This window comes from Elgaria multicarinata, chromosome 3, assembly GCF_023053635.1.
Source record: "Elgaria multicarinata webbii isolate HBS135686 ecotype San Diego chromosome 3, rElgMul1.1.pri, whole genome shotgun sequence".
NCBI classification, from domain to species: domain Eukaryota; kingdom Metazoa; phylum Chordata; class Lepidosauria; order Squamata; family Anguidae; genus Elgaria; species Elgaria multicarinata.
In genome coordinates this window covers 63764472-63778737 of record NC_086173.1, presented here as the reverse complement: position 1 = coordinate 63778737, position 14266 = coordinate 63764472, and the positions used below count along the sequence as shown (strand labels likewise).

Here is a 14266-nt window from a genome sequence, read left to right as displayed (position 1 = left end):
GGGGTGGGGTAGGGGTGGGGAAGGGTTCTGCTAGCTAATGGACTGGTTGGGGAGCTGACTGGGATTGAGAGAAAGAATATACCTGTACTTACATCTCCCCTGCTTGGGATCAGAGCTTGTAGGTGAGAACCTAGCAGCAACAAGAAAGGGACTGAGAAAAGGGTAGGAATACAAGATCTCTTGCAATATCCTTGATTGATTGATTGCATTTATATACCGCCCCATAGCCAAAGCTCTGTGGGTGGTTTACAAAGATTAATGTCTCGGTGAGGGTTCCTTGGAGAAAAAAATCCTAAAATTCAGTGGCTTCAAACCCTTTTTTATCCCTGTTCATGGGTTTCATGTTTACAGCAAAACCAGTAGATGTGTCTCAATTCCCTGATGGTTCATCAGATGCAGAGGGGGATTGACAGTGATGCTTTCAATCTAGGTATTGATAAGAGGGGGTGAGGTACATTAAAATGTAATTAAAATCCATTTCTAGCCAAGTGGCAGGAGGAGCATGTTTAACTTTTAGTAAGCAATATGGGTGAAGGCAGCATGCAAAGGATTCAGCAAGTAAGATGAAAACAGTATGCTGAATCAGAGAAGATGATGCAAAACTTGCAGTCTTAAACAAGCCAGGGGACACCTTCCATTGCAAAGGTTCAGAATATATATATATACATATATATACACACACACATGCACACAAAGGGTGTGGACACATCTGATGTTAGCCACTATACAAAGAGCCAGGTGGTAGTGGGGTCATCCAGTCCCCTTGTACATCTGGGAATTGTACTGAGTGGGCCTGTGCAAATTTGGAGGGGGTGCTGTGAACCTTGGGTGGCAGTGATACAGTCTGCTTGGGTTGGCAGCTACACAAAAATGCATGCGGAAGAGCACGGCCATAAAAACACCCTCTACATCAAACTTGAGAGGTTCTCCGAAATGGAATTGAGCCTTCTAGCTGAGAGAGATTTAACAATGCTGTGGTAACGCCTTCTCCCACAATCCTCTCTATGTATGGCTGGTTCTAGAGCAATGCTCTGGGAAGGATACTTGATGAATGCTTTACATCAAAGTGGTCTGTATTTTGCTTACCTCCCTCAGTTAATTCCTCCATCCTACTTGTGTCACGGATAAATCTCACATGGGTCTGCTTTTCTTGAGGAAAATAGCTTCTAGTCACTCTCCTTTTCAGGGCCAAGTTACCCGTGCCCAGGAAGCTGAAGAGAACTACATCATCAAGAGGGAGCTGGCAGTAGTTAAGCAACAGTGCTGCTCAGCAACGGAGAACTTGCAGAAGGCCCAAAGCACTATCCGGCAACTGCAGGACCAGCAGGTAATGGAGTGACATTGTCGGCTAAACAGCAATGGGGGAAATTAAAGAGGTGCAAGTTAATTGCGTTGATAGCGGTTGTCTTTCCTGACACCAGGCTCTGCAAGCACAGGGCCCTCCCCTTCTCCTCTCCTGCTATGAGTTTACAGAGAAGAGTGTATGTGCTCAAAATTCTGTTTGTGTTTTTACCACATGTTGGTCTGTACACTGTGTAAATGTGCCTGCCTGTTCCTGATGGCTAACCACAGTCAATTACAGCTCATTACTGAAGACCAAACTACCCATGATGTGAGAAGCCTGTCTAGAGAGACCCTACACATTAAAAAAAAAAGCCCACACAAATTGAAATGCAGCCCCATGAAGGCTGCAGCTTTGACAGAGTAAGCAGAGTGCTCAACCCATTTCCTGATCAAAATCCTCCTCCCAAAAATCCTTTTCCCCCCCTGAGGTTGAGAAAGCAGCTAATGGGAAAGGGTGACATGTAAATGGTAAAATGGCCCACAGGAGAAATGTTAAGCCCCTCCCCCCTACTTGCCCACCCCCAAACAAATTCAAAGCCCCCAGCAGCTGCATTTCATTTTAAGCAAGCAGACAAAACAGAACACTGAGAGACTGTTCACGGGTCTCCCACCTCTTGTCTAACTTTGGCTCAGTGGAGGCTTACAGCTGGGCTGCGGGGTCTAGGGAATTGCATTGATTTATCAACGTTCCTCATTCCGTGCAGGGAAATCCCCGCTTCTCTGAGGAGTTTGTGAGCCACCTGGAAACCGAGCTGGAGCAGTCACGCTTGAGGGAGTCTGAGACCCTGAGTGCACTGAAAGAGATGCAGGACAAAGTGCTGGACATGGAGAAGGTACATCTACTAAAGGGACTGGCATGGAAACGCACGTGCATTAGGAAGCAGCCAAGACAATACCAGGCAGCTAGAGACTGTACTGGTTGAAGCCTTCTCTGCATTGCTAACATAGATGAAGATTGTAAGACAAGGGTGAATCTATACAATTGGTTTCAGTAAACAAAAGCCATGAGATTACATGTCTGTGATGCATCTTCCTTTTTTGAAAATGAGGTCCCATGAGGATGCATCAGTATTTTCCCATGAAAAATGAAACAGATTTTGAGGATATGTTTCTGTATGGCTTTTATAATATCAAGACACATTCAGGCCAAACCTTTGCCACAAGAAGATAACAGGGAAAGGTCAACTTTGAATCAGAATCAGAAATAATTGGAAATATTTGCCCTGAGGCTCTATAGCCTATGTTTTACTTACAGAAGTTAAATGCACCTCTTTTAGATAAAGCACAGGCTATAGAACCTCGGGGTGAATTACAGTGTTTTCAGAAGTTTGCTTACTGGAGTTGGCCGAGATGCTTACATCATCTCTCTAACTGCCTTCCCTTTGCAGAAGAACAGCCTGCTTCCGGATGAAAACAATGTGGCCCGTCTGCAGGAAGAGCTGAAGGCTATGAAGTTGCGGGAGTCTGAGGCTATGAAGTCCTTCAGGGAGCTGCAGCAGCAAGTGAAGGAGCTCAATGACAACTGGCAGGTATGTTGCATTGGAATGATTGTCTACTTAACAACTTCCCAATTCCCACACTCCTGTTTTCAACTGTGTTGCTGATATATTCCAGCCTATTTTATAAAGGCCTGCAGGGGCTCATTCTGTAAACTATGCAGTGGTAAATCAGTATTGAACAAATGAATAGAATGAGGTTACTCATATGTCTAACTGGTAGTCATAATATCTTAGGGAACAGTTAGCATGACCCTGAAATTGGTGTTTGTTTGTTTTTGAAGTAGCAATAAATATGTGGTTATTGGTGAGACAGAAAGGGGCATAGTTTAGCGATAGAGCAGCTACTCTTGATGTAATAGATACTTTCTTGTGTTCAGGATGCACCTAAATTTTAGAACGGTGGAGGATGGGAATAAGCAGTTTGTCTAATATTCCATTATTGCCTGTGTGCTCTTAATTTTCTGTGAAATATCGGAAATAGTCCCTACCAGAAGCAAGATGTTGGGCAGATTGGCTTCTAGCCTGGCACAGTAAAGTTTCTGTTTCTGTGATCTGGCCCATGTCTGATTCTGTATAGTGTCAGAATGCAGCGTCTTCTATTCTACTGTACAAGCATTGATCACCATGAGCACAATAGGCTTGTACTGCGACTTAGAGGTCATCATTCTTCCTTTCTTCCTCCAGGCCCATCTGAGCCGGACAGGAGGGAGATGGAAGGATTCCCCTCGCAAGAACACGATGAATGACCTCCAGGATGAACTGATGAGCCTCCGCCTGCGTGAAACACAGGCCCAGGCGGAGGTCCGGGAGCTGCGCCAGAGGGTGGTAGAACTGGAAACCCAGGTCAGTGAGGGCTTGTTTGTCATTTATTTATTTGCAAAATTGATAAACTATCTTTATTTTATTTATTACATTTATGTCCCGCCTTTTTTCCTCCAAGGAACTCAAGGCAGCATACGTAATCCTCCTCCTCCTCCTCCTCTCTATTTTATCCTCACAACAACAACCCTGTGAGGTGGGTTGGGGTGAGAGTTTGTAACTGGCCCAAAGTCACCCAGTGGGTTTCCATGGTTGAGTGGGGACTAGAACCTGGATCTCCCAACTCCCAGTCCAACACTTTAGCCACTACACCACTGGCTCTCTTCTATTCTCTTTCTTTCTCTCTCTCTCTCTCAAATTCCCAAGCATTGAATAGTTAAAAAAAGAAAAGGATCAAAGTACAACTATATAAAATCAAGTTATACAAGAAAACCATGTCACCAAATGAGGTTTTATTGAGTTTTAGTTACGGTAATTCCATTAAAACTCAATGAGAAAATTGTTCTTTTCCCCCATCTATTCTTATGGCTAGAAACTTAACTGAGTTCTTTCCACCTGCAATATGAGTGTGTTTCTTCCTTTCCTAACCTGTTTCGGGCTGTTTTTTGTTCTTTAACTTTCAAACAGTGTTTTTATATTGAGTGCAAGTGTGGAGTTTTGAAGTGTGTGAAAGTGAGCACGATAAGTCCATTGGTGTATTTTGAATACTCTCAGAGTGTGCCATGTAAGGGTGTAGTACACACAGATACGTTTGTCGTAAGCGCGTCTGAGCTGGAAAGTGCCAGGGTATCAGCTTGCCTTCATTCCTGTCTTCCAGGATCAGATCCACAGCAACCACCTAAACCGGATGGAGCAGGAATGTGCTGGGCTGCATGAGAAGGTACAGTACCTCACTGCCCAGAACAAGGGACTGCAGACCCAACTGAGTGAGACCAAGCGCAAGCATTCCGAATCCGAGTGCAAGGTGAGATCTAATGTGATGCCGTGCAATTGCAATGTGCTGTTCTCTCCAATGAGGCAATGAACTAATCTTTCTGGATTGCTGCTTTGAGGGCAGGAGCTCAGTACAGAAATTCCGTGAGGTTACCAAAGCTGTAAAGATGATCCTTCCCCCCTCCCCCTGCCCTTAAAACCAATCCTTCGGCTTTCTGGAATTATCTGGCACTGGGGCACTGCCGTTTGCAGTTTTCCCTTATTCCAAAGATGAGACTTGGGCCCTGACCACCTAACATCCTTGGCTTGAGTCACTGTCCTACTTTGCAGTGTTCTCTCTAATTGTCCCTGGGAATTCTGGACAGTTTAGTGACTCCTCTTGGGCCTCATGACAGCTTCAGCTGCCACAAGGAGCTGCAGTTGATAAGCCTTCTCTTCTGTCCCCCCACGTGGGCTGGTCTCCTTGCTTGCGCTGTGCTGGGTCACTGCTATGGGTCTCTGTTTTCTGTTGCAGAGCAAAGAAGAGGTCATGGCTGTGCGCCTGCGAGAAGCTGACAGCATGGCTGCTGTGGCAGAGATGCGGCAGCGGATTGCTGAACTGGAGATTCAGGTTAGGGGCCCAGAAGGATAACTAGCCATGAATATAAACCATGGACATTCTTAACAGAATACAGAATAACATTGACTATGAAAACGGGCATCATAGTATTGTGTGAATTTCAGTTTCTATAACCTCATTTTCGTACTTCTCCCTGAATTAATTCTCTTGAGCACAATAATGATAACTTGGGACCATGCTACATGTTCTAAGAGATACAGAGATGCCATTGTTCCAGGTCTCCTTGTTTGTTCTTTCTTTTTTTAACATTTATGGCAACACAAGGCATGGTGTGATGCTGTGACAGGTCTCCTTGCCCCTGTCTTCCTTCATCAATGGGTACGGAAATGCACAGCATGGTGATTTAAGTCCTACATTATAAGGGAGAGGAAACAAAAAGACGCAGAACAGCCATGGCTTTAATTTCACCCTTAATCTAACTCACAAAGGGGATGAGTTGGGCCAGGAAGAATTAGAGGCTGTTTTCATAATTCATTGCTCACAGAGTTCCCTGTAATGTTAATGTTCCTAAACCAGGGGCAGAAAACCTCAGGGCCAGGAGCTGAATCCGGCCTTCCTGGGGTCTCAGTCTGGCCCTCTGGGATTCCCCAGGGGGCCATGCCGCTTTCCCATGACCACCAATCAGTTCGGTTCTTTATGAGGTTGTTTGTTCAGGCCATGGAATAATTGCATACACTGAGAGAAAGGTATAAGTGATGGCTGGGGACTGTTTGGTCCTCCAGATATTCCACTGCATCTCCCATCATCCCTCACCATTGGCTCTGCTGGCTGGGGCTGATGGAAGTTGCAGTCCAATAACATTTGGAGAGCCGCACATTCTCCATCCCTGGTAAGCAATCATGGCCCCTCTCCACATCCCTCTCCACCAAGGATCTGATCCTTCCTAGCTCCCTCTCCTCTTTCTTCCACATGCAGAGGGAAGAAGGGATGATCCAGGGCCAACTCAACAATTCTGACTCCTCCCAGTACATCCGTGAACTCAAGGATCAGATTGATGAACTTAAGGCAGAGGTGAGCCCAAGCTTGTGGGAGAAAGAGTGGGGAAGCCCCTCAGGGGTTGTGTTGTGTGGGGGGCTTCTGATGCTTTCTGTGTTAGTCCCTCTTAGCATCCTATACCCAGTCACAGCTGCCCATTTCTGCACAGGGGCCTCATACCAGACAAAACGGGCTCAGACTTGCAAAACTACTGCTTTCCTCTGGAGCTCACAGAGATCAGAAGTCAGCTTTTAAGGTGTGAGTGAACCAGGTGGTCGACATCAAATGTCAGTGGAACAGAAGCCTTTTGAGGACTCCATGGGCTTTGATGGTCTCCCACCACAGTGGGGCTGCACAGACTCTCAGCACCAACCTTTGTCAGATGCATAGCTCGAGTATTTGGGCAAGAATTAGGGTAGTGATGGAAGGCACAGAGTTCAGGTACCCCACACCTATGTGACTTCAAGATTCTGCCTGTCACAAATCACTCTAAAGAGAGGAATTGTTATTTCCTTGTATCCTTTACATCCCTGAGCTCTTGCCAGCCCAAGAACAGGAAGCAGATGTTTATGTATACCCAAAGAAATGTTCGCTACCATTCCACCCAGGGTAGATGCTCTGTCTGTTGTTTGTGAGAAGTCGTAGGTAGGCAGAAGCTTTTTTGTGTATGTTAAAAGAAGCAATTCTGATCTGTCCACTTTTGGGTATTTTCTCCGCACCTATGTTAGGAACACTACATGGGTCCCATTGTTCTAAGTCCCAAGCCCATCAGGGCTGCCCCTAATGCCTTCTCTCTGTCTCCTGCAGATCCGGCTGATGAAGGGACAGAAGCCTTTTGAGGACTCCATGGGCTTTGATGGTATTCATATTGTGAGTCATCTGGCAGTGGATGATGACTCACTGCATTCTTCAGATGAGGAGCTGCTGACCAGCCCCATGGTGGTGGGTGCCCTGCAGGATGTCTTGTACCCACTCTCTCCCCATAACACTCACTTTCTACGGGGTGCTGAGAGCTCTGGTAAGGAGAGTGACGGCACCACAGATAGCGATCCAGATGACCCTGCCTCCGCCACTGAGCCCAATGGTGAGATCATCTTTGCAGAGGCCCTGAGCAAATGAGGTGAGATGCTGCTGCCATCCCAACTCCGTCTGGAAGGCACTCGGTCCTCTGGCCAGGCTGGACTGAGGGGTCAGAGACAGATCACACAAGATGCAACTGAGTCCCCTAACCAGTAAGTACCATGTCTCTGAGAAGGCACACGGGGAGCAGATAGAGTTCTACAGCTGGCCGGCATTATTACATGGACCATCTCTATTGATTGTTGTGTGCACTGCCTTTTTCCAGCTCTGTCGTCACCGATAGTTAAAATCGAAATCCATGTATTGGCCTCATTCACATGCCCCACCCCAACCCGTTGCCACACCTTCCCCCCCTCCCACACACACACTCGATTTGCACACTCAAGAACTTTGAAGGGACAGCAGAAGCAACCAGTCCACTGGTTGAATAGATTGCAGTCCAGTAGCAAATAATCTCTGTATCCTTGCTGTGCTTGGAGAGATGAGAAGGGTCGGTCTTCCCTTTATTTATATGTGTCCTTGTACACTCCTGTTCTAAATGCAGAGGAGAAAACTGAATGACTCCACACTCTTTGTGATTTTTCAACCCAGGGAAAGGACAGGGAGGGGTGTGTGGAGAATGTTCTTCTGAAGAGGTGATTTGGTTCAAGAGAGAGAGAGAGAGAGAGATTATATTTTTGTTCTTGCATATATTATTTATTTATACTGTATAATTGCCAAATTCTCTCCTTTAGAGGAGCCTTGGCATAAAGCTTTAATTTCAATGATCTTGAGGGCTTTTATGGAGCAGCCAGTACTGCTTCTGTAGCTAAAGATACATAATTTGTTTTTCCTTTTGAGTTGGACTGTGGTAAGGGAAGTGCTCCACATGGTACCTTCTATGGCTAATTTTGCCTCAAGCTGTAATTCAGTTCTGCTGCATCCATGACAGGGCATTTAGTTGTTGTTTTGCTCCATATGGTAAACAGCAGTTTCCTCCAGAATTCTTGGCCTGGAATTGTATGGATTGAGAGCATATTCTTCCTTAACTCCACTTTTATGGCCAGCTCTTCAAACCATGATTCTTGCAAAGTTCTGGCCATTGTTTGATTTGCTCCAGGCAGGCAGAACACCCAGAAAATAGGTTTGTTTTAGGGAAGGCAAGTAGAATCCTACTTGAACTTCTCTTCTGTTCATGATTTACAAGATCAGAATAAGTGGCTAAGTTTTCAGACACATGAGAGAGCCTGGACATTAGAATGCTTTCTTGCTGGCAAACAAAGCTAACATGTCAAGAGAGGGGAATACTAGGATATCCCGAGATCTGATCCTGCGGAGATAAAACATGGAAATGCCCAGACTCTCATAGTGGAACTACGCATGAAGCAAACACGAGGGTCCCAGCTCCACCTAACATGGGAGAAACAGTGGGAAAAGTGTGTTTAATCTTTTGTGCTCCTACTGATTATCCTATGCAAACGCTTTCCTTCCCTCCCTCCGCATATATGTTAACATGTCTACTTGTACAATATGTAGCTCTGCTCCAAGACATAACTCCTTGCAGAAACAGCCCTCTTTTCTTCCTTAAGGGGTGGAGGGCGGGGGCAGAGAAGAGACTTTGGCTTTTCAACATGTTAGCTTCTAACTTTCACTTAGCATGAAGACTGCTGACACAGCCCAACTATAGCAGTGGGTGAATAAAGAGTCCCTAATCCGCAGGCAGGCAGGCAGGCGTGAGCTCATTGAACATTTTAAATAAACTGTACAGTGATCCACACCTCAGCTGGAAATACTGCTCTGTCATGCTGTTTGGGTGTCTACATTGCAGTATGAGCTCTTGCAACTCAGTAGGTGTTTATTCAGTTCAGCCCAAAGAGGCTTGCTTTCAACAGATGGGTCGATCGCCGGCTAGGGAAAAAGCAGTGGGAAAACTGGGAACATGGCATGGGGCTGACTTCTCTCAGTCAAAGATCATTCTGAAATAGGTATTCATGATCCTTCCCTTAGTTTCCAGGGTGGACACCTGCTAGTTTGAATCTGCCCCCTTTCCCTTAAATGATGCAGTCTGGGTTTAAGGTCAGTAAAGCCCCTCTCGTGTAACATGTTCCTCAGGGTCGTGTGACACCACAGAAAGGCCTAGGTTGCAGCCCCCATTGAAAAGAAGGCAAGGCCATGGCAGCTCTGCAGGAAATCACTTTGAAAGATGTTCAGGGCTGTTTCCTTTCCCATTTGAAGTGGGGAGATCTCAAGGTTGAGTTGCTATGAAATGTTTATTGTTGCAAGGTGTCTGAATAAAGGCATTGTTACTAAGGGAATGAAGATCAGTTGACATTCGGAAACGGAGAGGGTTTTACAGAAAACCTGTGGAAGGGGTGGGGATGTAAAATGCTGAGGATGCAGGGCTTTGGCCCTGCCATAAAGGTGAGCAATCTCATTAGGCCACATCGCTGACTAATGAGGGTGATCTATGGACTACTTTCTGAATTGGAAAGTAGAGTGTTTCTGCTTTCAGGGAATGGGAAGCCGTTCTTGTCATGGACTTACTTTCTTTTCTTCTTTCACTCAACACTATTTCCTTGCTCTGAGCTGTTACAAACTAATCTCTAAAACCTGCATCATTATTTAAATGTTCCTGTATCAGACATACGGATCTCTTTCTGAAACATGTCTCCATGATTCTTCCCTTGACATGGGTTTCCCAATTCATTTGGTCCATAGTGAAGGAGGAGTTCCGTAAATTTTCCAGTTATTCTTGTGCGTGCCTCTTAGCAACAGGTCAAACTTTGTCGGTCATTTTGAACTCCCAAATCCTGGACTCCTCTAGTGAAGTTAAACCAGCATTTGCGGAAGCAGCAGGACAAACCTGCACCCACTTGGGTGGCCCTGAAGTATTACATATATGTATTTATATAAGTATGTCTGGGGAAAGGCTCCAGTTTGGTATAACCTTACATATTTTAATAGATGTATTCTATATATACATGCTGCACTGTATTGCCAAATTTATGTAATTTACTCTGCCATTATTCAGTCTCCCCCAGAGATCAACAGCATAATATGTGGTCCAAACAAGAGTTCAACCCGCACTGTTGCTTTGATCTGCTTGTGTCAGTCGGATGAATTTTATTTTATTTTATTGCTAGCAATGGGCACACGTTTGCAAATGTTGGATGGCTTGTGAAACTGTTTGCCAGTTTGTGCATATTTCCTAGCAGTTGTTGTTGATATTTGTTTGTGTAGTGCTACCCGAATGCTCGCTGCCTCCAAGATTACATGTTAGGAAGAATTTTAATAACTGCTGTTTCTAAATCTGAAGTAACCCCATTGACTTTAGTGTTTTCAGATTCACACTGGAATGAATGGGAGAAGACTGTGTTCATTAGACAGGATCAAATCCAAACTGCTTCCTCAGCCTGTTTTAGTCAGGGTTTTGGGTTGTTTTTAATATGAAATGCACTTAGACATTACTCAGTAATTCACATAAACCTTTCTTTAGGTTTGTTCTGGCATGACTCTGACTGAAGTGGAGTTTGTAACATTTGACGTCTAATAATCTACAGTAATTATTCACACTACTGCCACTTTGTTTGAGACCACGGCTGTAGAACAGTATGATATGTTTTACCAAAAGTTGCCACAAATCCCAACCGCTGCTTCTGTATCTCCACGTGAGCTCTCGTACAGGGAGGCCGCAGAAACTGCAATATGTCCAAAATGTTTACATTCTCCCAGAGATGTCTAACCTCTGAGACTAGATCCATGCAACATCAAGAGAATAAGGGACAAGCGTTTTGACTTCTGCAGCTTCCCAGCAGGGAATATTTATATCCTTCTCGACTGCAGGACATATGATAAAAAATAATAATATTCCTCGTTATAGCCTAATTGACTCCTTAGTGCCATGGAAGAATTAAAAGTATTTGGAGCAAGGGGCTGGGTGAGAGATACCAATTCTAATTTTACCATCGATAACAAGGTATTCAGCTGATTTCAAATTTAGTGTTCCTTCCTGTTGAGTTTGGATAAATAGCAGATGGGGATCCGCCCCAGTGAACTGAATGACATTAAGTCATGCTATACCTAATGAAAACATTAACTTCAGTTATTACATTGAGGCTGATTTACTTTTCATACAAATCTGGCCTTCACCTCTTTAAAAATAATCCATTTTTGCCAAGATGTCCCCCTTCCAGAGTATTTAATTCTAATAATACCACCAAGGGGTTTGCCTTTTTGTTGTAATCACTGGCTAAATTAGTAATTATGTGTTTGGGGGCTCCTGAAATGGAGAACTATGTATTTTTGCATACTATCCACATACAAAGTGCAAAGCAAGCTTTTGCCATGGCATATGTATGTTAAAAGACAATGTCAGGCCAGCTAGTCTGGTTGGCTTCTTTGAACATCCTCATGACGTATAGGAATGTCATCCCAAGCCAGCTGCCGTCCCTCTCTGCCGTCCCGACCATTTTGCTTTGCTTTTGTATTGTTCTTAGCCCAAATGATTGTGAATGGATTTCAAAGGATGAATCCAATTATTCTTGCAAGTAGTGACCCTTGTGAGCTCTCCTTCCCTGCATTTTCCCCCAAATGAACGTGCCAAATACTGTAGCCCGTTCAGTGCTCTGGAGCACCCTTCCCCAACCTGATGCCCTCTAAATACATTGGATTGCAATTCCCAGCCAGCACAGCAGGTTAGGGAAGGCTGCTCTGGAGCAACGTACCCAGAAAGGCAGGAACCTGGTGAGGGAGGAAATGAAATGTGCCTGTGCACACAGACCACTCTCAGGTACATACCTGCTTCTGTCCTAAAATGGGTCTGCACAGACCTTTCCTCCTGTCTCTCTCCTTATCCTTTCTCTGTGCCCCATCAGTATTTTGAATAGCACCGGGTCGTCAGGAATCTGGCTGATCCATCCAAGTTCCAGAGTAAGCTGCAGTTTCTAATACCATCAGGGTGTCTGGTCAAGCCAACATCTTAGGGCCGCCTGTTATGCCTGGCCCCAGCAGGTTCTCTGGGAGAGGATAGGCTGGAGGAGGTGGTGCTTTTGTGTGATCTTTGATCATTACTGACATGGTTCAGTTTGCACTTTAATAGTAGTTCTTTCCCTTCTTCATAAAGGGGAAAACAAAGTGGTGCTGTATTTAAACTGGGGTTGGGAATATTTCCTCTGTTCTCCTCCCAGCTGTGACACTTGACTTCTAAGTCTTTCTCTAGCTTAAATGCATCTATTGCCCTTTTGTGTGCCACAACGTCGTCTTCTGTAGAAGCAGGAGAGGCTGAGCTAACTACTGTGAATAATGTTTGGGTGGCACCCTGTCGAATACACTAAAGAGGGTTCCCCAGGTTCAAGGTGCTCCAGGGGACAGAGTGGAATGAAAATCAAGAGGTTAAAAGAAACTGGGCTGTTTCTTTCAACATGGTGGGATTATTACAATAGGAGGATACCTTGAATGGTACCAAAATTAGGGTTGACGAAGATAGCTTTGCAAGAGAAAACACTGTAATGAGGGACTTCGGTAGAAAGGATGTGTTAGGACAGGTAATAGTTTAATGGAAGGAATGCAGAAGATTAAGTAAAATGTCTGAAGTCACACTACATTGTATTTATCTCTGGGTTATGAATATATCTGGAACCAAGTACGTTAGATATTGTAACTACACAAATATTGTTAAAGGTTGGTTACTAACCATGGGGTAAAAGAGCTTCACTCTGTGGCATTGTAGGATCATGAGACTAGTTATGAAAAGATTTTCTGGAAAATCCCAAAGCAACATAGCTCCAAAGCAAGAATTCTGCCACATGTATGTAAAAGTATAAAGTATTCTTGCTGTTCCTGAATCTCACCCTAAAAGCCAGGACCCGCTCCCCAGCTGGTATAAATCAGCGACAAGGCATTGAAATTAGTGATAAACTTGCCAGACCTTTAGTCGCATATCTGGCTCAAATTTGTGCCATCTTGTAGAATAGTATAAGTGAAAGGACATGTGGTTGAACGCAGAAGAGTCAAGTGGGGCCAGGAGCACCGGGCATTTCAGTGTTGAATGAGGCCTTGATAGTAGAGCCATGCACCCCTGCTGGAATTCTCACATGCACAGTGGGATCCCCTGGCAGAAGCAGACTGGCCCATGTTTCATCTTTGTATATTGACTTGCCCCATAGTATGTGCAGCTTGATCACTAAATACTAGCAAAGAGCAAGCTGCTCCTATCCAGAAGGAATAGGCAGGTTACCGTGTGTGGTTGCTTTCCAGGTTGGAAGATAGATTTTTCTCTTCAGAGCCCCAACTGTTCCTGAAATCATGTGTATAGTGTAACTATGTACCAGTGCCCCTTCTTTTCTCCTCAAACTATAACTTCCATTCTTTCTCGCCCATGCCCATGTAAAAACAAATAATGTTGTACAAAATATCTGTACTTTCAACAAAAGAAACCACCACCACCCACAAAATAAACTATTTACACTGTCTTAACAACTCTGTGTCTCGGGCCTTGATGGGGGTGGGGGAGAAGGAGGGCGGTGCTCATCATGTGGGTACCAACATGTGTAGTGCAAATGAGCCTAGACTGTTAAGCTCCTCTCTATCCCAGTCGGCTACAAAAGTGTTTCGTTAAAAACCCTCCCACAAAGGAGTTCCAGCTTAAAGCTATGGACTTCACACAATTTCCACATATGGCAGGTTCAAGGAGAGAGTTCTGTAGTGAAATAACAGCAGCATCCAGGCGTCATGCAAAATATCTGGCAACATCAAGAAGGCTGCTACAACTCTCATCATCCATGCAGGGGTTGAAGTACAACCTCTGGGGGCGGGGGCATACATTTCTCACCCCTGCTCTTATAGATGAAGCTGCCCTATGATGCTGTAGAGTTGTAGTACCCAGGGGGAATGGATAATGCCTTATTTCTCTATGCATTATTAAGAAAAGACCCCAGTTTAACTTTTTCCCAACACTTAAGACCACACTTAAGGTTAACCATAGCAGGCAGAGTATACAGCCTCTAGAAATTCTCATGTA

General features: G+C 44.7%; 1 protein-coding gene across 3 annotated transcripts in view; it reads left to right on the top strand.

Annotated features, from left to right (window-relative positions):
• Positions 1–13712, top strand: part of EVI5L (ecotropic viral integration site 5 like) — a 48414-nt gene extending 34702 nt beyond the window's left edge. For all 3 annotated transcript variants that reach the window (XM_063120506.1, XM_063120505.1, XM_063120507.1), the window contains 9 exons: positions 1187–1327; positions 2049–2177; positions 2733–2873; positions 3528–3686; positions 4480–4626; positions 5110–5205; positions 6130–6225; positions 6997–10719; positions 10773–13712. In XM_063120506.1, the coding sequence (XP_062976576.1) occupies positions 1187–1327; positions 2049–2177; positions 2733–2873; positions 3528–3686; positions 4480–4626; positions 5110–5205; positions 6130–6225; positions 6997–7308 (1221 nt within the window). In that variant the 3' untranslated portion in view covers positions 7309–10719; positions 10773–13712. The remainder of the gene's footprint in view (positions 1–1186; positions 1328–2048; positions 2178–2732; positions 2874–3527; positions 3687–4479; positions 4627–5109; positions 5206–6129; positions 6226–6996; positions 10720–10772) is intronic.
• Positions 13713–14266: the final 554 nt, after the last annotated feature.